This window comes from Muscardinus avellanarius, assembly GCF_963383645.1.
Source record: "Muscardinus avellanarius genome assembly, chromosome: 11".
NCBI classification, from domain to species: Eukaryota; Metazoa; Chordata; class Mammalia; order Rodentia; family Gliridae; genus Muscardinus; species Muscardinus avellanarius.
The window spans coordinates 101,556,001-101,578,672 of NC_137797.1; the positions used below are offsets into that span (position 1 = coordinate 101,556,001).

At 38.1% G+C, this 22,672-nt stretch overlaps 1 protein-coding gene across 1 annotated transcript in view; it reads right to left on the reverse strand.

Moving 5' to 3' along the window:
* Positions 1-354: 354 nt before the first annotated feature.
* LOC308269645 (ovostatin-like) overlaps positions 355-22,672 on the reverse strand; it is a gene marked incomplete at both ends in the record, with an annotated part of 66,524 nt that continues 44,206 nt past the window's right edge. Inside the window, 16 exons of the mRNA XM_080705010.1 lie at positions 355-506; positions 1,238-1,340; positions 1,593-1,661; positions 4,414-4,504; positions 5,187-5,311; positions 7,511-7,726; positions 10,185-10,408; positions 10,537-10,780; positions 11,122-11,193; positions 12,251-12,407; positions 14,858-14,939; positions 15,112-15,288; positions 18,023-18,106; positions 19,923-19,974; positions 21,150-21,268; positions 21,982-22,108. Of these exons, the coding sequence (XP_080561136.1) occupies positions 355-506; positions 1,238-1,340; positions 1,593-1,661; positions 4,414-4,504; positions 5,187-5,311; positions 7,511-7,726; positions 10,185-10,408; positions 10,537-10,780; positions 11,122-11,193; positions 12,251-12,407; positions 14,858-14,939; positions 15,112-15,288; positions 18,023-18,106; positions 19,923-19,974; positions 21,150-21,268; positions 21,982-22,108 (2,094 nt within the window). The remainder of the gene's footprint in view (positions 507-1,237; positions 1,341-1,592; positions 1,662-4,413; positions 4,505-5,186; positions 5,312-7,510; positions 7,727-10,184; positions 10,409-10,536; positions 10,781-11,121; positions 11,194-12,250; positions 12,408-14,857; positions 14,940-15,111; positions 15,289-18,022; positions 18,107-19,922; positions 19,975-21,149; positions 21,269-21,981; positions 22,109-22,672) is intronic.

Sequence of the window (22,672 nt, forward strand, 5' to 3'; positions counted from 1 at the left end):
CTTGGGAGACTGAGATAGGAGGATCCTGTAGGTTCAAAGCCAGCCATGACCACTTAGTGAGGCTCTCTGCAACTTAGTGAGATCCTGCTTTCAAGGAAGAAATAAAATTGGGCTGGGGGTTTAGCTGAGAGGTAAAATGCCCCTGGGTTCAATACCATGCCCCCCCCCCCAAAACACAACAACAGAAATTCAAAATTACCAAATAAAGTTATCTCTGATTATATATTTTTTAATTTAAAATTTTAACCACATTTGGAAATCTATAGGTAGATAGGTAATAGCTTTTTGCATAAGTAGACGTCTAAGTTAGTTGTTAAAGGATAAGTGGCCACAACAAGTAGGTTCAGTTAGCAGTCAGCCCGCCAGTCTCCCACCAAGAGCCTGGCAACTGCTAGAAATGAAAGGAGCCCATCCTAGACTACAAGCCAGCTGGCCACAGGTGGAGCAGCAGTTTAACCAGCCCACACCATCAGCCTGAAGCAGCCAGCCTGGCCGATTCACAGAATCTAGAGGAATAATACACATATGATAATCAGATATTTTCACTGACTCATCTCTCATCTCTTACAGCATTTCTTTTATTTTGGTTCCAAGCAAACACATAATTTCCTTGTCCTTTAATTCACACTCATGTGAAAGCTGTATGTCAGCATTCACAGCTATCAATTCGGTTTTGTCTCCATCTGTAATTTATTACAGACAGCCTGCTTCACATTTATTCTCTTAGGAATTTAAATTAACGTGTGTGTGTGTGTGTGTGTGTGTGTGTGTGTGTGTGTGTGTGTGTTACTGGGGATTGAATTCAGGGGCATTCTATCTCCATTCTGTCTACAGTTCCAGACTTTAAATTATGTTTTGAAACACAGTGTCACTAAATTGCTAAAGGTCTCGATAAATCGTGGAGGCTGGTCTCAAACTTGTGATCCTCTTATCTCAGCTTCCCAAGTACTGGGATTACAGGCAAGTACCACTGCTCCAGCTAAATTAACATATTAATGAAAAAGAACGCTTAAGAAAAATCTTAACAGTTGTATTCATATAAGCAGACTAAATTTCAAACGGTTTTCTACCGGAACGCTGAGATATATTGAATTAGGTAGTATAAAATGTTCCAGAACACCAAAGGAAAGAAAATTTCAAAAATGACAATTATGATACCAGGAGGAAAAGTGAAAATTGACTTATTTTAAATTAAATATAGAATACAAATGCTACTAAAACTAGTTAAAATTCTTACCAGTTGCATAGTAATCGTAGATCTGAACGTACGCAGGCTTGATGTTGGACACATGTGCATCTTGTTCAATGGAAAATGAGACTTGAATCTCCTTTTTAGTAACCTGGAGATAAATCAGTACTGTTACGCATTTGTGATGTGTTTATTCAGTGCAATTGCCCAGTTTTTGATTGTTTAGCATCATTAGCAATCAAGGAAATGCAAATCAAAACTCCACAGAGATTCCATTTAACTCCAGTTAGGATGGAAATGATGGGTAAACATAAAACAAACAAACAAACCACACCTTGACTTGACTTATACATCAGCCCACAAACAAAATTTGAAAGACACACAAAGATGAAAGTAAACTTACATTATTCAAATAGAAAAAGACATGGTTGGTTTTGATTTCTACACGTTGTACTTTGCCATCTTGTTGAAGCTAAAACCAAAGAGGAAAAAATACTGTGCTGAACATTCAGAGAATTCATAGTACACCCATCTAGTAATTCAGTGATAAAAGTATTCAGTTTTAATTTGGTGATTTTCTTCTATCTGTATAAATATTTTCAGTGTTTCTACCTAGCAATAAATATTCATCTTTGAATCATTCATTTAACCTTTCTAGGAGATCTGTGCATATAACATTTGTTTTTAATCTTCAATTAGAAACATAGAACAGAATAGAGTAACTGAACACCAACTCATCTACCTGCTTTTTTCTTTTCAACTATCAAAATATTACTAATTTACTTTAAATTGCCAGGTAATAATAATTGTCTATTTATGGGGAGAGATGTGATGTCCGTATGTATCTATATATTATAGAAAGATTTAATCAAGATAATTAACATATCCATTACTTCACCAATGTATAGTTTTTGTGTGTGTGGATAATGTTAAAATCCATTTTTAAGCAGTTTTAAAACCTACACTACATTATTATTAATGGTGGCCATCATGCAGTAGAATATATCACTAAAACTTCCTCCTCTAGTCTACCTAAAATGTTGTACTCTCTGATCAACATTCTCCCCTTTTCTATCCTTTCTTCTTGCCATTGTCCTCTGGTACATAGCTTTCTACTCTGTGTCTATGAGATTGGTTTTTTTTTTAAAAATATTTCACATACAAGTAAGATTCTTCAGCATTCTTCTTTTGTGTCTGGCTTATCTCACTTAGCATCATGTCCTCCAGTTTTATCCATGTTGTTACAAAGGACAGAATTTTCTTTTCTTTTTTAAAAAATGGATTAACATTCTGCTCTGCATATCTATAAAAATCTATAAAATCACATTTTCTTTATCCATTCATCTGTTGTTGGACACTCAGGTTGTTTCTGTATTTTGGCTGATGTGAATAACACTGAAATAAACACGTGATGGAGGACATGGATGAAGCCCGAGGAATGAAAGATTCTGAAGGAGTTAAAAAGGGGGCTGGCAAAAGTTCAGACTCCCCCAAGACTCCAGGTGGAACTCCAGTCCCCTTTGTAATTCGTGCCCCACGGCCCCCCAGTGAGAGCGGGGACTTATCTTAATCACATTTTTAGTAATCCTTTACTAGGTCACTCTGCCCTCCCCCCTGTTTGTTACTTTTCTTTGTTGATTGCATCCTAGTGATTTATGACACCTTCCCTATCCCTAACATTCCGCATGGTATTCTGTCTCAGCCTCCCAAGTGCTGGGATCACTAGTGTGCGCCACCACGCTGGCTGTCTCTTCACTCTTCATGGCTTCCTTCTTGCTGTGCAGATGATTTTCAATTTGATGCAATCTCACTTGCCCATTTTGCTTTTGTTGCCTGTGCTTTTGGAGTTGTATAAAAGAAATCATTGCCCAGACCAAAGCTGTGGAGATATCTCCTTGTTTTCCTCTAGAAGTATAACTGTTCAGGGTCTTACATTTAATTCTTCTACCCATCTTGAGTTGATTTTTGTATGTTGTTAGATAAGGGTTCACTTTTTTTCTTCTCTATGTGGATATCCACTTTTTCCAACACCATTGATCATATAGACTATTTTTCCCATCTGTGTTCTTTGAACATTTGTCAAAAATAAATTGACTAGAAAAACTGGGTATATTTCCAAGATTTCTGTCCTGTTCCAAAATTGGTTGGTGTGTATGTTGTTATGATAGTATCATGCTGTTTTGATTATAATTGCTTTATAATTATAAATTGTAACCAGGGAGTGTGATGCCTCTGGCTTTGCTCTTTTTTCTAAGATCATTTTGACTTTAAAGTGCCTTTTCTGGTTCTATATGAATTAAAAATTTTTTTTTCTATTTCTGTCGATAGAGATAGCATTGAATCTCTAGATTGCTTTGGCTAGTAAGAATATTTTAACAATATTATTTCTTCTAGTCCATGAACATGGGATATCTTTCCTTTATTTGTGGTTTATTTGATTTCTTTCACTGGTGTTTTATAATTTTCAGTGCACAGAGTTTCCAACTCCTTCACTAAATTTTACCCCTAATTTGATATTGATTGACTGATGATCTTGATAGTAAGACTGTTTTCTTAATTTCTCTTTCAGATTAGTTTGTTGTTAGTGTATAAATATGCTACTGGTTTTACATATTGTTTTTGTAACCTATAGTTTTACTGAATTTGTTTATCAAACCTAAGAGTGTTTTTGCTAGAGTTTTTTATATATGATCATGTATAAAGACCTAATTTCACTTCTTCCTTTCCTAGATAGTGCCTTTTAACCCATTTTCTTGCCTTTTTCTTGCTCTGGATGGGATTTTTCAGTACTAGACTAAATAGAAGTGGTGATAATGGCATCCTTATCTTGTTCTTGATCTTAGTGGGAAAGCTTTCAACTTTCCACAGCTGAGTATGCTGTTTGTAGTGGGTGAGCTACACCCCCAGCTCTAATTTTTATTCTTTATTTTGAAACAGGGTCTCACTAAGCTGCAAAGGGCCTCACTAAGTACCTGAGGTTGTCTACAAACTGCAGTCCTCCTGTGTCAGCCTTCCAAATGCTGGGATTACAAGCATGTACCACCATGCCCAGTTTGATTTGTTATTTTGATGATATTAGAATTCAAATAAATTTGAGAACTTTGAATAATGTACTATTAGATACATATGTGACTCAAATTTCTTTAAGAATAGAAAACATATTTTATGCATAACACATCATAGCTATTCTGAAGCTATTTAATTAGCAACACTTAATTCTTTACCTTTTCAACTGAAGACTTGTCAGGAACATATCCTGAAAGCATCTTTACATTAATGATTGCCATGTTGGAAGAGTTTCGCTTTCCGGAATAACTTTTTAAGAAAAGTACAAAATTTAAAATTCAGATAAATGTTGATCATTATTTAAGATAACAAATTACCAATAAAATTCATTTGCACACAAAAAAGTTTACACTTTCTTTTTGAGATTGGAATAATCTTTGTAGCTAGCTGAACTGAATGGTATGCTTAAATGGAACAACATTCATTTAAATCCCAGCGGGCATAGGGAGTTGCTCCTGAGTAACCGTAAGGGACTATAATATGTTGGCTTATAATTAGAAACTCGAGGAAGATATACTTCTTTAAAGAGGAATTAGTAGAACTTTTATTCTCTGCCTTCTATTCTAAACCTCTGAACTCACTTTAATTTTCTTGTTTTATGTAATCTAGGCAATTTAAGAATGAAATATATTTCCCCAAATAATATGCTGATCAACTTTTTTTGATAAAACAATTGGTTGTATTTTTATATAAAGGCAGAGAGAGAGAAAGAGAGAGAGGAAGAAGAAGAAGAAGAAGAAGAAGAAGAAGAAGAAGAAGAAGAAGAAGAAGAAGAAAGAAGAGGAGGAGGAGGAGGAGGAGGAGGAGGAGGAGGAGGAGGAGGAGGAGGAGAAAGGGAGGTAGGGGAGGAGAGAGAGAGAGAAAGAGAAAGCACTAATCTATTTGAATTAGAGGTAGACACATATGTAAGTTTACAAAGAAAACTTCTTACCTGGCTGAAACAACAAGGTCAAATTTTGTATCAAATGATTGTCTGCAAAAAGCATTGGCCGTATTCACAGAAAGGGAAAACCCAGATGACTTCTTGGGAAGCAGGATATTGTATCTCTGAGTTGTCTTGAATAAATATAGAATATATTGTTTATTAACTCAAAAACTGCTTTTATATTTATTACCTCCTCATTGAAGTTTCAACTTTCAAGTCAAGTTTTACCTCTGTAATTTCTACTTTCTATATCATTAATAATACCAGTCATACTAAGGCAACATTTTAAAGTATTTTTAGATAATAACTTCTTTAATGTTTTCAATAACCCTGTGAGGTAGGTGCTATTTTTAGCCCCTTTTCCTAGAGGAGGGAATGAGGTAGAATTAAGTAATTTGCCAAAATTCATACAGCTAATGAGTAGCAGAACTAGAATGTATCCATACTATCTTTTAGGAACAGCTAGTAAATAGCAGCTATAACATATTTATACTGATTTTTGAGGGAAAATAACTACAAATATATAATTTCAGTCTTAAGATGCTGATAAAATCATTACCAAATCAGAGTTGCAAGAATCAAAGTATCAGTTTTCACTGTAAAGGAATAAAAAGGGAAATTACAGAATCTAAATCTAGACTCATAGGACTTGGAAATAGGTTTGCTTAAAGACCTAAACTTGATCTAATAATTATACCTAGAGAGATACATCCTGAAGATGTGCTTTGCCAATTATGAAGTCATTTGTGCGCATTCCCATTATAGTACTGTCTGTTACAACGGAGGAAGGGAAACTACACAAATATCCATTAATATTTTATCTATTGAACAACCTCTATGTATCTATATAATTTGAAACGCCAGTTAATAGAAGCTATGCCAGGCTTCAGTAAAACAGTTGATCATCAATGCATGTTAAGACATTTTAGGTAAAATTTAAAGCAGAAATTGACTTTTGTAGGTTGCCAGCATAACACTCCAAAATGTACATTTCTAGGTGCATAGACACAGAAGTCAGCACCTTTAATGAAATTCGGCATTCACCACCTTAGCGTCACACGTAGGATCATCAGTAGTGACGCACTTCAGGATGTGTGGCCATGGGGAGACAGACAGACCTAACTTCTGGCTTAAGAGAAAACACAGATGATGGAGCCACAAAATAAGTCGCGGAAGAAAAGAATCGGACAAATCTAAGAGTGAGCAATGTTCCACAAATACAGCCAGCCCGATCGCTTCAAAAAGTAACAAACAACAACAACAAAAAAGCAAAATTAACAGGTGGAGGAGATTAAGAAGCACAAAGATCCACTGCAAAGCATGCCTTTGCTTGAACCCTGACTTGAAAAGACGCAACCACAGGTCTCTCCGATGGTGACTGAGGTCTGTTATAAACCGCTATTAACTTGTCTTGGATGGGCCAAAGGCATTGCAGCCACTGGATATAACATTTTGGAGACAAACTACAGCATACTTGAGATTATGATGTTCCTAATACACTTTAAAATTCAGCCAAAAGAGGGGCGGCAGAGGTGAAGCGCCCATTGGGCTGAGCGTGGTGGCGCACACCATCAGGCCGTCTCAGTGGTTGAGAAGTGGAGGCAGGAGGATCACAGGTTTGAGGCCAGCCTCAGTCACTTAGGAAAGCCCTCAGCAACGTAGTGAGACCCTGTTTCAAAATTAAAAATAAAAAGAGTTGGGAGTGTAGTTCTGAGGTAGAACATCCCTTGGTTTAATCCCCAGTTACCACCCCCGATACATATCCACAAAGAAAAATCACTGTTGGGTCTAGGTATCCATTATGACTTTCTTTTCTCCCTTCCTTCCTTCCTTCCTTCCTTCCTTCCTTCCTTCCTTCCTTCCCTTCTTCCTATCCATCCTTCCTCCCTCCCTCCCGTCTTTGTCTTTTTTCTTTTTTTCTCCTTCCTATCCATCCTTCCTCCCTCCCTCCCACCTGCCTTTGTCTTTTTTCTTTTTTTCTCCTTCCTTCCTTCCTTCCTTCCTTCCTTCCTTCCTTCCTTCCTTCCTTCCTTCCTTCTTCTCTCCTTTCTCTTTCTTTCTTTCCACTGGAGATTAAACCCAGAGGCATTCAACCTTCAAGCTACGCCCCCATCCTGATTTTATTTCTTATTTGGAAACAGGCTCTTGCTAGGTTGATGAGAGTCTCAGAACTCGCTGAGGTTGTCCTCGAATCTGTGATCCTCCTGTCTCAGCCTTCCAAGTACTGGAATTACAAGCGTGCACCACCATGCCCGGCTCTCACTCTTCTTTCAAGTTCTGCGCATGCCTGGCCTTTTCCATAGGTGAGGGGAGAAGGAGCCCAGCTTTACCTGCACGAACACGCAGCCATCCCCACTCACAGCCACACTGTAGTTGGCTGTGGCTTCTGGCAGTGAGATTTGTTGAAACAGCAAGCGGTTCTGGTCGTTTACTTGGAAAGCCTTGTTGTATGCTTCGTTCGAGGAAATCTGCACCAAATTGTGTCTATTCTTAGAATAAGTAAGCCTTTGGAACAGAGTCAGGGCGTGGAGCGCCACCACGGTATCCTAAAACAATAATGGCAGAATTGCATGAGAGAATATTATAGAATTTTGACACCACAGGTAAATACAGCTGCAACTCATTTAAAAGTAAATGAAAATTCGCTGCACTTTTTTTTGGTGTATTTTCATGGTTTTGTGTACTATACCATTTTGGCCGTAGTACAATTTACCAAATGGCAGCACCTTTGTTCAACTCTTTCATGCAAACAAAAATGCAATCTAATAGAAAAAAGTATGAGATGGGACAAGGAAAAAAAAAAAGCCTATTGAATCAGACTGCTACAACATATAAAGCCAAAAGTTAATGAAAAGGATAGAAAGCCTAAAAAGACCAGAAAAATATGTAATTTTATCTTCCCATAAAACATCATCTCAAATCATTAGCAAGATTAATTATTATGTAAATGACACTGAGACAACGTTTAGTCATTTGAAAAGTCAAGTTAGGGACAGGCGTGGTGGTGCGCGTGTAATCCCAGCATTTGGGAGGCTGAGACGGGAGGATCGTGGTTCGTGGCCATCCTCAGCTACCTAGTGATGTCCTTTACAACTCAGTGAGACCGTTTTGAAATAAAGAATAAAAAACAGGGCTGGGGGTGTAGCTCAGAGGTAGAATGCCCCTGGGTTCCATCCCCAGTACTGCAAAAAAAAAAAAAAAATCAAGTTAGGTTTTTTTTTTTTTTTTTGGTGGTGGTACTGGGGTTCCTGGAAGCCCTTCTACCTCCGGGCTATACTCCCAGACCTATTTTTACATTTTTATTTGGAAACAGGGTCTCCTAAGCCAGCGCGCGTGGCTGGCTTCGAACCTGCGCGATCCTCCTGTCTCTGCCTCCCAAGTGCGGGGATTACAAGCGTGCGCCACCACGCCCGGCTTTTTGTGGGTTTTGAAGCAGTGTCTCCCTAATTTGCCAAGGCTAACCTTGAACCTCTGATTCTGTCTCAGCCTCCCAAGTACTAGGATGACAAGCATGTGCCACCGTGCCCGGCTCATTTCTTTTCTGTTTTTGGTACTGGGGAGATTGAACCCAGGGCATTCTATTTCCCATCTACACCCCCTGCCCTATTTTTTATTCTTTGTTTTGAAACCGGGTCTCACTGAGTTGCAGAGGGCCTCCCTAAGTAGCTGAGGCTGTCTGCGAACCGCGATCCTCCGGTCTCAGCCTCCCGAATGCTGAGATTACAAGCGTGCGCCACCACGCCCAGCTCAAGTTAGGTTTCTACCGTAATAAACCTATATCAAAATATATTCTGGATTTATTAAGAACTGGAGCATAATTAATGTATCCATAAAAATATAGAAAAATATGAGTATGTATTTGTATAATATTTTCTGTTTTGGATGCTACCGTTAGCCTAATATTAAAGTGAGAACCCTAAATACCATTATTGAGTGCAAATGAAAAAAAAATAGCCTGTATATTTCAAGTGTTATAAACTATACTTCTATTAGGAACTATGCAAACGATATATAACTAGGCAACTCATCATTCATAAATAAAAGCAGACGGTGAAAAAGTAATGGATATTCTATGTAAACAGAAACCATGGAGATCTATTTTTACACAGAATGACTGCTATCAGATTGAAAGAGAATGTTTCTGAAGTTCCCTTGATGCTGATACTAATACATAGCCTTTAATTTTTCACAGAAATCTTAGCAAAGAGATGCTTACATTTCCATTTTAAGAATTAAAAGCAAATTAGCCTTTGAATAAATACATAGAGATTATTATTACCACATAAAATATTTCAAAATGCCTAGAAGATGACAAATGAGAAAATGATATGAACCAGATGTGGTAGTGCACTCCTGGAATCCCAGTGCTTGGGAGGCTGAGATGGGAGGATTTGAGACCAGATTCAGCAACTTAATAAGACACTTAGCAACCTATAGACACCCTGTTTCAAAATGAAAATATAAAAAGGCCCGGGGTATAATTCAGAGGTAGAATTTCCCTGGGTTCAATCCCTAGTACTAAAATTAGATATGAATAGAAATATGAATGTACAAATATACCACAATGAAACCCACCAGTCTCTACAATGACTACACACCAAAGAGTAAATAAAAAAGAAGTCATATGAGCTACAAGTGGGAAAAAAGACAAGTTTTTTTTTTTTTTTTGTGGTACTGGGGATTGAACTCAGGAAAGTTCTACCTCCAAGCTACATGCCTAGCCCTATTTATTTATTTATTTATTTTTTGTTTTTAAACAGGGTCTCCCTAGGTCGATGAGAATCTCACTACTTGCTGAGGCTGTCATCAAACCTGTGATCCTCCTGTCTCAGCCTGCCATGTACTGGGATAAAGGGCATGGGCCACCAGGCCCAGCTTAAGAAAAGTATTTAATAGTGATAATAAGTTCATTGGATCGGGTGAATATAATACGCACATCTGAAGACCAAGCAATGCGAATTTGGGGCTTCCTTTTCTTGTACTTTTCAAAGAAGCTAGAGATACCTTGGTGGAGGAGAAGCCCCCACGGGAATTCTGCTGCTTCGCGAGCCACTGTACAATTTGGGCGGCGTAGGACCGCTCGGCCGGCGTCAGCTGCGGCTTGGAAAGCAGAGCCAGCAGGCTGTAGGAGGTCGTCTCGATGCTCGCAGAGGAAAAGTGGGGATAGTAGAACATGGGCAGCCTTTCCCCCGGAATTTCCTCTTCCACTTCCCAGTACACTGAGCTACCTGGGAAAAAAAGGGAGAGGAAGTGAGTAGCGCCTGACATCCCAGGGTTCACACAGGCGTGCTTTCTAGGTGATACTCAGACGCAGCATGGGTGGGATGGCAGACCTGACTGCTGCAAATTAAGAAACCTGGCCAGATGGTCATTCGACAACTGCTGGCCGTTCCGTTTGCCCAGCAGGGAACTCCAGCAGTGTCTGGGCACTTGCCTTCTTTCTTTGCTGTTTTCCTCAGCTCATTGATGAAGAATTCCCTTTTGCCTTGATGGTCCAGCAAACTGAAAGTGTAAGCCAGGAGGGCCTGGTCGTAGGCAGTCAGCGCTCTCGTCATGGATTTAGCTTCTATGCACTGGAGACCCTTCTGAATTGCCACAAACTGCAAAGGAAAGGAGAAATCACCTTTTGTTTTGTTGTTTTGTACACAAAAACATAGGTGCAAATATAGATGCAGGTATATCCGTCCCCGGAGAAAAAAATACCGACATCGGAGCTCTGTGTTGAAATGTTCAAAGGGAAAATGAAATGCACTTTATTTAATGTCTATGTAGTTTCACCTGCATAGTGCATTTTGACCAGTAAGAAAGATTTGGGGCCAGCGTTATTTTGTAGTAGCTATAAATACAATTCTAGTTCCTATTACCACATCATTAGTACAGAATGTGTTGATTTTTTTTTTTTTTTTAAGGCAAGGTGGTGGTATCACAGGAAGCTACATACCGAGGCTGGGTGACCAGCTTCCAGGAGCGCAGTGATGATGTACGCCGTGAGAGAGACTTCAGCATCTTTTTCCTGAATAAAACGTGGGCATGGCATGTCAGTTTCATGAAATTCAGAAGAAGGAACACCTTGGTTTTCAAAGTAACATCCTGTGAAAACTCAGATTGGTTGATTTTTCCCCCCTTACATTTTGGAGAGTGAAATTTTTCATATCCTCAAAAGGTACTGCTCATAAAACTAGAAAATAACTGAAAATGCATCCCTAGTCCTTTTTATTTTTTATTTTATTTTTTAAAATTTGAGACAGGGTCTTACTAAATTGCTCAACGTGGCCTCAAACTCACAACCCTCCTGTCTCAGCCTCCTGAAAATAAAAAAAATCACCAAATTATTAGTTATTATTTGGTTTCTATTATTCCTATTTCTATTAATCCTTTTACTATTATTCCTGCCATAGCACCTTGCCCTCATCACAAATACTGTTAGAACCTTATAGAGTTTCAAACCTGACTGAAGGAAACAAAATTTTTTCCTTAAAAAAAAAAAAAAGACCGTATTGGTTTTTAAGATAGTTAATTTTAAAGCCAGGCATAAGCCCAGCATTCAGGAGGCTGAGACAGGAGAATCACGGTTCGAAAACAGCCTCAGCTACTTAGGCCCTTTGCAACTCAGTAAGACCCTGTTTTATTTTTTATTTATTTTTTGCAGGTCTGGGGATGGAACCCAGGGGTATTTGACCTCCGAGCTACACCCCCAGCCCTATTTTTTATTCTTTATTTTGAAACAGGGTCTCCCTGAGTTGCAGAGGGCCTCACTAAGTAGCTGAGGCTGTCTGCAAACTGCAGTCCTCTGGGTCTCAGCCTCCTGAATGCTGGGATTACAAGGGTGCGCCACCACGCCCGGCTAAGACCCTGTTTTAAAATAAAGAATAAAAAATAGTGCTGGGGGTGTAGCTCGGAGGTAGAATGCCCCTGGGTTCCATCCTCAGCACTGAAAAAAAAAAAAGTTAAATTTTCTGGTAGAAATTCCAGTGTTGATGATTTCTATCCATTCCTTCAGTGGTCTTTTGGGAATTGTCAAGTGGTCGTGATAAAAGAACAGAAAAGTGGGAGCAGACATTCATCAGCACCTTCAAAGCATTGTTGAAGACTTCGCCAGAATTGAGGAAGCAGCCATCCGATTTCTGAGAACTTAAGAGCCAGATAAGGCTTTGAGACTGAACACTGTCGTCAATATAAATGTAGTGTTTGGCCTGTGCAAATGACTTGTATACAAAGGCGGTGAGCCTGGAAAAAACAACATATGGTGTATACTTATAATAAACATCGAGAGGCAAATTCTCAGTAAAGTGAGTGATTGGACACAACAAGATTTCTGAATGTCTCATCCTGAAAAATTCCTTGAATTCTAGCCTCAACTCGCCTGACCCTTTCAAACTTCCAACCATTTGACTTTTATTTTCCCCAGGCATCGTTTCTGTCAGAGATGAAAGATGTCCTCTTCTACAGTGGATTCTCAGATTGCTTTACCCGTGGCCCAAGCGAGAGTAGAATTTCCGCATTCCTCCCTTCCCAACGTTTAGGAAAATAATGAGAAATCGCAGAACACTGAAACTACCCAAACGGATGAGTGGCCCAGATGAGGCCAGGTGACTTCTTTTCACAGATGATCACCTGGACTCCAGGTTTCCACAGGCTGGTGAGATACAGTGATGAGGTGGGTGTGTGTGTGCTTAGATATGAATCCTTTCTCCTGTAGACTGCATTCCTGGTAAGGGCTAGGTCAGACTTATCAGGTATGTAACCTGCATTGCATATATTCCAAGCATATCATTCTATAAGACGTTTCTGGGAAAGCTGTCAAGTTTACAAGCTCCCATAGCATTATGTGCATATTTTTATTACATCTTCTGTCACATTGTGCGTGTGTGTGTGTGTGTGTGTGTGTGTGTGTGTGTGTGTGTACTATAGATTGAAGCCAGAAGTGCTCTACCTCTGAGATATACCCCAAGTCCATTTTTAAAAATTTTTGAAAGAAGGTCTAGCTTAGTTGCTGAGAATCTCACTAAATTGCTGCAGTTGGCCTTGAACCTGTAATCTTCTGTCTTAGCCTCCCAGGTCCTGAGATTACAGGTGTGGGCACGTCGTGTTGGAATATACTTTCTTCACTTCCTTCCTCCCTATGCTGAAAATTTTCTGAGGCCATTGGAGCGTGTACTATTGAGAGGCGAAATAATGTCATAGATAAAAGGTCAGATTCTGTCACAGACAGTAACATTCTGCCACATAATTAGCAGTGTGAGTTTAGAAGCAAAACACATTTAATCTCTGTGTGATATAGGCCAGAGTGTGTACACTCCTCCCAACTCATATGTTAAAGTCTCAACCATGAGGACCCCAGAAGGAAACCATATTTTGAGACAGCGTCTTTAAGAAGTAATAAAGTTAAAACGAGGTATTAAGGCGGACTAGTCAATATGACTTAGAAGAAAAGGAAATTTGGATGCAAACCTGGGAAAAAAATAAACATTGATCTACAAGTCAAGGAGAGAGACCACAGAAGGAACCAACCCTCCATCTTGGCAGGATTTCTGCCTTCCAGATCTTTAACTTCCTTCTGAGACTTGGACCTTAGCTTTTCACCTTCCAGAATGATGAATCAGAGAATAAGATTCTGTTGTTAAGCCACCAAGTCTGTGGACTTTGATATAGTAGCCCTAGCAAATCGATATGCTGTATTTCATTTTCTTCTTATAAAAATAGGTAAATAAAACATTACTTGTTCCATTGGGCAGTTATGAGGATTAATTATACTCAATTATAAAAGAAACTGCAATGGTTGTTACAATCAGCATCTATCCTTTTGTCTTTTAAGGCTTTATTACTGTTTCTAGGATATAGTGACAAGGGTGAATGTGTGCTTGTAAGTAAAAGCCATACAAGGAATAAATTTTAAAATAACATGCGTCTCGCTAATCATAGGCTTGCATTCATAACACAGTCTTTGCTTAATTTAATTTTAGTATTTGTTTTACAATTTATAGCAAGTATTCTTCTCAAATAGTTTTTTTTTTTTGCTTTTCATTAAGAAAATACATGTACAGCATGTTTTCTGAGTGGTACTCTAAGTTAACATAAGTACTGCTGAATCTGTCTTTGAGAGTCAATTTTGATGACATTAATGTTTCAATGGGGATAATTTAATTAGCTTATATAATAAATGTGATTTAGCAAATCTTATCCTGCCCCACTGAACTATCTTTTTTTTTATTTTTATTTTTTGCGGTACTGCGGATGAAACCCAGGGGCATTCTATCTTCAAGATACACCTCCAGTCCTAATTTTTTATTCTTTTTTTTAAATTAGGGTCTTACTGAGTTTCAAAGGGCCTCACTAAGTAGCTGAGGCTGTCTATGAACCGAGATCCTCCTGTCTCAGCCTCCCAAATGCTGGGATGACAAGTGTGGGCCACTATGCCCATCTAACTACTATCTTTTTCCTAATGATTTGTTTACTTAACATGCATTTTCTGCTAAATAAAAGATAGGAGTTCTCTACAGCTTTGACAAAGAGCCCAAGAGCTCTGTTAATAATGTATATGTATATGTATGTGAATTCCATATAGTCTAGAGAAAAGGGTTCATACTTTTTATAAATTTTTTTTAAATTGTACCATTAAAAAGACATATTTAGAAATATCTAATTCGCCTCTGATAGAAATAATTAAAAATTCAAACCATGTGTTTTTTTGTTGATCTGAAGGCCCAAAAGTACTATATGATCCATCATTGTTCTTATAGGACATCTGCCTCTGATAACCTAGAATAAGAAAAGAGATTACTTTTTAATTTAAAAAAGACTATCCAGAGAAGGGAAATCTGATTCCCTGAACACCTATGTTTATCAAAGTGGATACAGCAATATGCATACATTCATGCACCAGGCAAAATAACTGGCATCTAGAAATTTAACTGAGATAAACAAGCTTTACCTGTGGTCAAGTAGCCAACGGCCTTGGATTTGATCTCTTCTGTCAGTTGTTGAGTCTTATTCAGATAGTCCAAGATGTAGATATTGGGAGCAAATAAGGCCATGTTCTGTTCTCCACAGCCAAAGGGCATTTGGAGAAAATTCTGTAAGTTTTGCATGGCGGAACCCAGAATGTCTCCTGAAAAGACAATCAACAGCAGGAGGAAAACTATAAACATTACCGGTGCCTGGAAATCAAACATACGCTCCCGTGGGTCAGAGAAGAAATCGAGGGAGAAATGGAAAAATATCTTGAGATAAACAAAAATAGAAACAAACATATCCGTATTTCTGGTGTGCGACAAGGGAAGCTTATAGCAATAAATGTCTATGGTAAGGACAAAGATTTGAAATAGCCTAACTTGACACTTTGTGCTAAGTGAGATGAGCCAGTCACTGAAAGTGAAGGGCCAGATGTTTTCTCTCATATGCAGAAGCCAGAGGGTAATCAAGATACAAGAGGGATGGATAATGGAGGGGAAACATCTGTGGAGCCAGGGAGGCCATCTAGGGAAAGGAGGGGAAGAGAGAGGATCCGTGGAAGAGTCACTTCCTTTGACAATATGTATAGATGTGAGAATCTCAGCGTCAATCTCAATATCCTGTCTGGGGAAGGCGGGGAGTGGGGAGAGGGCTGGGGAAAGCCTGCCAAGCGCTGTGTGTCTGTGTGCCACGATCACTGGGATCTACTGTGATCTACTGTGATCGGCTGCCAGACTAGATGGCACCAATGAAAGTACAGAAAAAAACAAACTAGAAAAAGACAAACCAAGAACAAAGTTACCAGAAGGAAGGAATTAAATTGCAAGGGAAGAAATAAATGAAATAAAACTAGAAAAACAATTTTAGTCATGATTAATAGCCTTTTTTCAAAAGATATGCAGACATTGACAAGCCCTTAGCTGGACTAAAAGAATAAATAAATACAAGAGAGAAGACAAAATTAGAAATGAAAGAGGGAGATATTTCAATGGATACCACAGAAAAAGAAAGGTTCATAAGAGACTCCCCTGAGTAAGCATAGGCCAAGAAATTATTTCACAATTTATACCAAGTATCATTGGGTGACCTAGAATTGGGTGACCCAGAAGAAGAGAACATCTTACCAAGATTATATTATGAAGATACAGACAACGTAAACAATAATAAATAATGAATAGTAAGATTGAATTAGCAATCAAAAATCTCCCAGGAATGAAAAAAAGACCAAACAATGTTACATGCATACATAAATGGATCACTATAAATCTTACTATAATCTACAATTATTCTGTACCAATAAAAATCATTTAAAATATTCTAACAAAGAAAAGCTCAAGGACAGCTTCATAGTAAATTCAATTAAATTAATTTAAAGAATAATAAAAAATGAGTAGTATATGCATGTATGCCTCTACTATCTTGTACCCCATTAAGATGTATGATTAAAAAACACCAATAAAAAAGAATAATAAAAACCAATCCTTCTTCTAAATTCATTCAGAAAATAACCGAGGGGGGAATACTTTCAGATTATTTTATGAGGCCAGCATGGCTCCGATAGAAAAGCCAGACGGCAGCACTTTGAGGAGAGAAAACCAGGGGTCAATAACTCTGATGAACAGAGATTTGAAGAGTGATCTCAACAGCATATTAAATGGATGGAAATTAAATTATTTGCAATTAAGATCAGAAAAAGTGAAAAGATCGAGGATAACAGTCACAAACGTGACTGTGTATGCTTGTGTCATATTTGTTGGACATGGCTTTGGTGACGTGCTTAACGTGTAAGGGCAGCTGGGTCCCATTGTTCTTGGTTCGGCTGTTGGAGGGTGCTCTTGATCCAAGACCGATTGTTTTTTCTCATGAACCCTCTTCTGTTTCATGCTTTTCCTACTACAACAACATAGACTTTTACCACAATGCCATGTGTGTCCCTGAGCGCTTCATCATAAATCTTTACTGTGAGTTCTATATGGGTGGTGGCTTAAAAATAGAAGCTAAATAGTCCATGATTTTTACAAAATGATAGAAATGAATGCTGAAGGTAACTTCCTTTGAAATCTTGGGTGAGCTTGAGAGCTGTTTTTTTTCCAGTAGAGGAAAAATAACAGGTATATATTATATTTAATTTTGGTGTGTATTCTATGATTCTATGTCTGAAAGTGTCCAATAGTTTTTATTGATTACCCTCAAACTGTTCCAGGTGTTAGCACATCCCTGCAGCTCTAGGTTGATAGGGCCTCTAAGTTAAAGAGCTTTACCTGGTGCTGGACCATTACTCTATGTGGAGTTTTGTTTTCTCCTTATAAAAATATTACAATTCCAACCAAAATAAGTGGAATATTGATGCTCATAGGTTCAACGTGTTATGTTCTACAAGTCACTAGTTTTGAGAATATGCCAGAAGATTCCTTATCAGGGTGGTCTTTAAATGAGATCCCATGCAGAAAGGTCAATGACAGAACTGAATTAGATTAAAATGACCCTTAGAACATGAAAAGATTCTGGGTATAGTAGCACAAGCTTGTAATTCCAGCTACCTAGGAGGCTGAGATGGGAAGATCAAATGTTCAAAGCCAGCCTAGACAATTTAGTGAGACTCTGTCAAGGAAAAAAAAAAAAAGAAGGAAGGAAGGAAAGAACGATGGAAGGAAGGAAGGTAGGAAGACAAGAAAAGAAAGAGGCAGAAAATGAGAGTGTGTCTTGGAGGCTCTGACATTTGATTTCTCATTATAGTTGAGTAGCTAGTAAGATACATCAACCTCAATGATCAAACTCGAGGGGCAGCTATGAAGCTAACAAACACAGCTATAGCAGAAACAGGTATCACTTCTTTTCCCTTTGAGCCTACGCACACGGGGATTCCCTTGTATCACGGGGCTGACACTTACCAAGGACGGACCAGTAAACTCGAAGTGAATCCTTTACCAGATTTTCTGGCAAAGTGAGCACTACTGTTTGTGATACGGTCGATCCTAAGAAACAAAAACGTTAATTAATTCACAAGTCATGGTTCTTAAAAACTTATTTATTTCATTATGTTTTAAACTAGCAATATTTTTTAATAGCATATAGAATATTGACTCAGGAGTGGTATGATTGTCACTAATATACTATGATGATGGTATACGTTTCCATTTCCTTCACTTATATATATTTTTATTTATTGTAATTATATATCATAGTGAGGTTTGGAGTGGCAAAAATATACATGAACACAGCATTTATCGTACCTTGACTTCAGTTGTAATATATATTCCTGAGTAGTGACTCAATGCCTTCTTAGCAATTAGTCCTACTTTGTGTGTGTGTGTGTGTGTGTGTGTGTGTGTGTGTGTGTGTGTGTCACTATAGATGGAACCTAGGGGCCTTCTACCTCTGAGCTACACCTCCAGCTCTATTTTTTATTCTTTATATTTTAAACAGGGTCTCACTGAGTTGCAAAGGGCCTCTCTAAGTAGCTGGGGCTGGCAGAGAACTGTGATCTCAAATGGTGGGATTACAAGCACGTGCCACCATGCCCGGATCCATTATTCCCACTTTTAAAGTAATCAGAAAGGTCGGAAGAATTTCTATAATTACAAATACTTGGATTTACTTAACACATTTTCACAATTATCATTTGGCGTGCGATGAAACCTTAAGGTTGGAAAGCCCATTGTGATTTATTATGTACTTCCATGCGCATTATTTAATTGGATTTTCATGAAATAAATTATGGGGTATATCATTTTATACATGTTTTTTGCTCCTCTTAATGTAGAAGAAAATGTTCAGGCCCAAAGAAAATAAGAGATTAAAAAAAAAGAAAACAGCAAGTATTCGGGAGGCTGAGACAGGAGGATCCCAGTTCACAGACATCCTCAGCTACTTAGTGAGGCCCTTTGCAACTCAGGGAGACCCTGTTTCAAAATAAAGAAGAAAAAAATAGAGCTGGGGGTGGAGCTCAGTGGCAGAATGCCCCTGGGTTCCATCCCTAGTACTGAAAAAAAAAATAGACAAATTGCAGCTATTGAAAAATAAATAGGAAAATAGCAAACAGATGGCAGTGTTCTGGCATTTTTATAGGACAATCTAGCTATTATATTTAGGACAATGGAAAGATATTTTTTTAGGTAACAGATAAGAGTCAAAGCTCTAAATAAATAATGGACATCTGATGATAGAGTAATTGGAAGAAAAGCTCGTCATAATTTGGCATGGAAGAGGTACGACAGAAGATTTTAGAAGTCATGTGTAGGAAGTAGTCTGAGATCAGTCTCTTCTGGTGGTAGTCTTTTGGCACTTTTACAATCATAATGAGGATTTTTTTTTGGTGTGTTACTGGGGATTGAACTCAAGGGCATTCTACCTCCAAGCTACCCCCCAGCCCTATTTTCTATTCTTTATTTTGAAACAGGGTCTCACTGAGTTGCGGAGGGCCTCACTAAGTAGCTGATCCTCCTGTCTTCAGCCTCCCGAATGCTGGGATTACAAGTGTGCGCCACCATGCCCAGCGTATAATGAGGATTTTAAATTAAGAAATCTAGGCTTGGAAGGGGCAGAGAGAAGAACTAAGTAACAATCGAGGATGCTCAGACTCTGAATTGCGGAAGACCTGAAAGCCTTAAATTTACATTGGTGTGTAGTGTCCACATTTTTGTTTTGGAAAATAATTTTAATATTTTTCAGTAACCATATTTCTGACAAGAAAAATAATAAAATAATTAATTCCCACACAAATACAAATAGAAATGTCATTCAATGCTGATATCCCTGCTACTGAGTGCATAAAGCTGTCTGTCTACTTACCATTTGTGCAAATAAGGGAGCCCTGCGTTGTCTCCTTCTTAATACCTTTGGGCTAATTTTTGGGAGAAGATAGAAGGGTCGTCACGGTCAATTTCATATGTCAAGTAAGTTGAGAATGTTTGTAAATGAGTAATGTTTCAATAGAACAGATCATTCTGGGAAAGTTATCCCAGAAAAATGAATATATGAATTCTTAAGTCCAACATAATGCTGGAATGAACAGTTTGATTTTCCATACTATAAAATTGGCTGGGTCTTACTAAAATTACAAGTGAAAATTTTCTCCAAACATCCTTCAAGCTCCAAACTTGTCCCCCCATTTCAAGAATGTTACACATTTGAGTGTAATGTTCCTTCCACTGAGTGGACTAAATGTCTCTCCCTGGTTAACTTTCCCAAATATTTTATTAAAATATTATGCTGTAACCTTTTTTATTTCATACTGGGGATGGAACCCAGGGGCTTTCTACCTCCGGGCTATACTCCCAGATCTATTTTAAATTTTATTTGGAAACAGTTGTTGAGAGCCTCACTAAGTAGCTGAGGCTGGCTTCGAACCTGAGCGATCCGATCCTCCTGTCTCAGCCTCCCAAGTACTAGGGTTATGAGCATGTGCCACCACGCCCGGCTTACGTTGTATCTTTGATTAAGTGGATCACTTCTATTTCTATTTGATTAAGGATCACTTCTATTTCTATGAACTTTGAATGGATTACTGAACACTTCTTTATGAAGATAAACATTTTGAAATACAGGTCGATTTTTTCCCTTTTGGCCCATAAGTATTTTTGCATATATTAATTATATATATTCATAGGTTAAGTATGATGTTTTATGATGTTTCCATACATGCATAGAGTATATATTGATATATTCAACCTCTCTTTTTTTTTTCACTCTCCCCAACCCTTGTCCTTCCTATTCTTTAGTAATCACTATTCTACTTTTAGGTCAATGTTTTTTAGCTGGCACATATGAGAGATATGTGATACTTTTATTTCTGCATCCGGTTTATTTCACTTAACGTGATGCCCTCCAGTTCCACCCTCTTTTCTGCAAATGAAAAGATTATAATCTTTATGGTTCAGTAATTCTCCATTGTGGACACAGAACACATTTTTACGTACTCATTTGCTCATGGGCACCTAGGCTTATTCCATATCTTTGTCATTGTGAATAGTGCTGCACTATACAGAAAGGCCCACAAGGTTTACTGTGAGGTCATACCTCTACCAGCAGAGGTTTGATCAGTGTGTCCCTCCAGCCAATATCCTGAGCATTGGGTGACCCATTCCCATAGCTGCTCTTCTGTAGGATTTCACTTGTGATAGTGATGTTGATTATCCCTGAAAATGCAAGAATATAAACAGCAGATTTAAGGAAGTGGTGATCATTTGGAATTCTATGTCGGGGTCAATCTGGCACAAGAAATCGAATTTTTATAGACAAAAGAAGTAAAAGTGACATAAAAAATAGAAACTCTTTAAGTTAGGACTTGATTCCAACTTCCCACCTGTATTTCTAGGTATACTGGTCCTAATTTTATTTTTATTTTTATGCGGATCATATTGAAAATGGCATACATTTGGACTATGCTTGGTACCCTCTCCCCACCCCCATTCCCCTTGTCCCTCGTCCCAACAATGAATGTCCAGGTTGACCACGCTACATTCATACTTTACACATATTCAGTTATCAACCTCAGCCTTTTTCCTCTCCTACCCTTCCATTCTAGCTTTGCTGAGGTTTCCCCTCCATTATCTGGAGTCCCTCTAGTATTCCTAATACTCCCTAATTTGGGCATATTAGAGAAAACATATGTCCCTTCTCTTTCTGTGCTTGGCTGATCTCACTTAACATAACGTTCTCCAGGTCTTTCCATCGTCTTGCGAATGACGTGATTGGTCTTAAGTTATAAGGGAGAAAAAGTAGTGTAATAGGAAAGGACTAATAGATTGTGATTTAAAAAATGGGCAAACTTGCTATAGTAAAGAAATAATAACATAAGCTCTCAGGAAAATTTGCAAGGGAATATAAAAACTTACGCTGCAAATCTTACCCAGTTTACGTGGTGTAACCAGCCAAGCAAAGGACTTTTTCTCATGGCTACCTATATCAGTATTTCCATCTGTGGTTGAGAGAAACGTGGCTTGGTAAGCGCTAGATTCTTTCAGCATAGTCTTAATCTGCGAAGGTCAGATTTAAAAAGGAAGAGAGAAAGAGAATATTCAATCCCTTTCATACATACACATAATACAGTAATCTGTATTTGAGAAGCCAGAGCAAACATTCCTACTCGTTCACGTTTTTCTCCTATGGTAAGAATAGTTTACAAACCATATAGAGATCTTCAAAATCGGAGTCCAGAATTTTTATAATCTGACCTTTGTCACTTATTGACTAATTCTTTTGAAAAAGCGATTGAAATGTGTTTGACAACACATTTCTCTAGAGAGCTACGGCAAAATAAGCACTGTTTCATTGACTAATCTGCGTTGAACAAGTTACAATCTCTTATGAATCGGTCTCATTTTTCCTACCTATAAATTGAAACCGCTGTTGTCCACAGCTCACAATTTTGTATGTGACAAGCAGCACATACAAAATATCTAAGACAGTGCATCCCAACTCAGTCTCACAAACAAAAACTTTCTGAGCACATAAGCAAACACAGACTTTCCCGAATTTAAAAAATGCGTGTATTTTTTTTCTGAAAAAAGCTATTACTCCTATTTTTACCTAACTTAAAA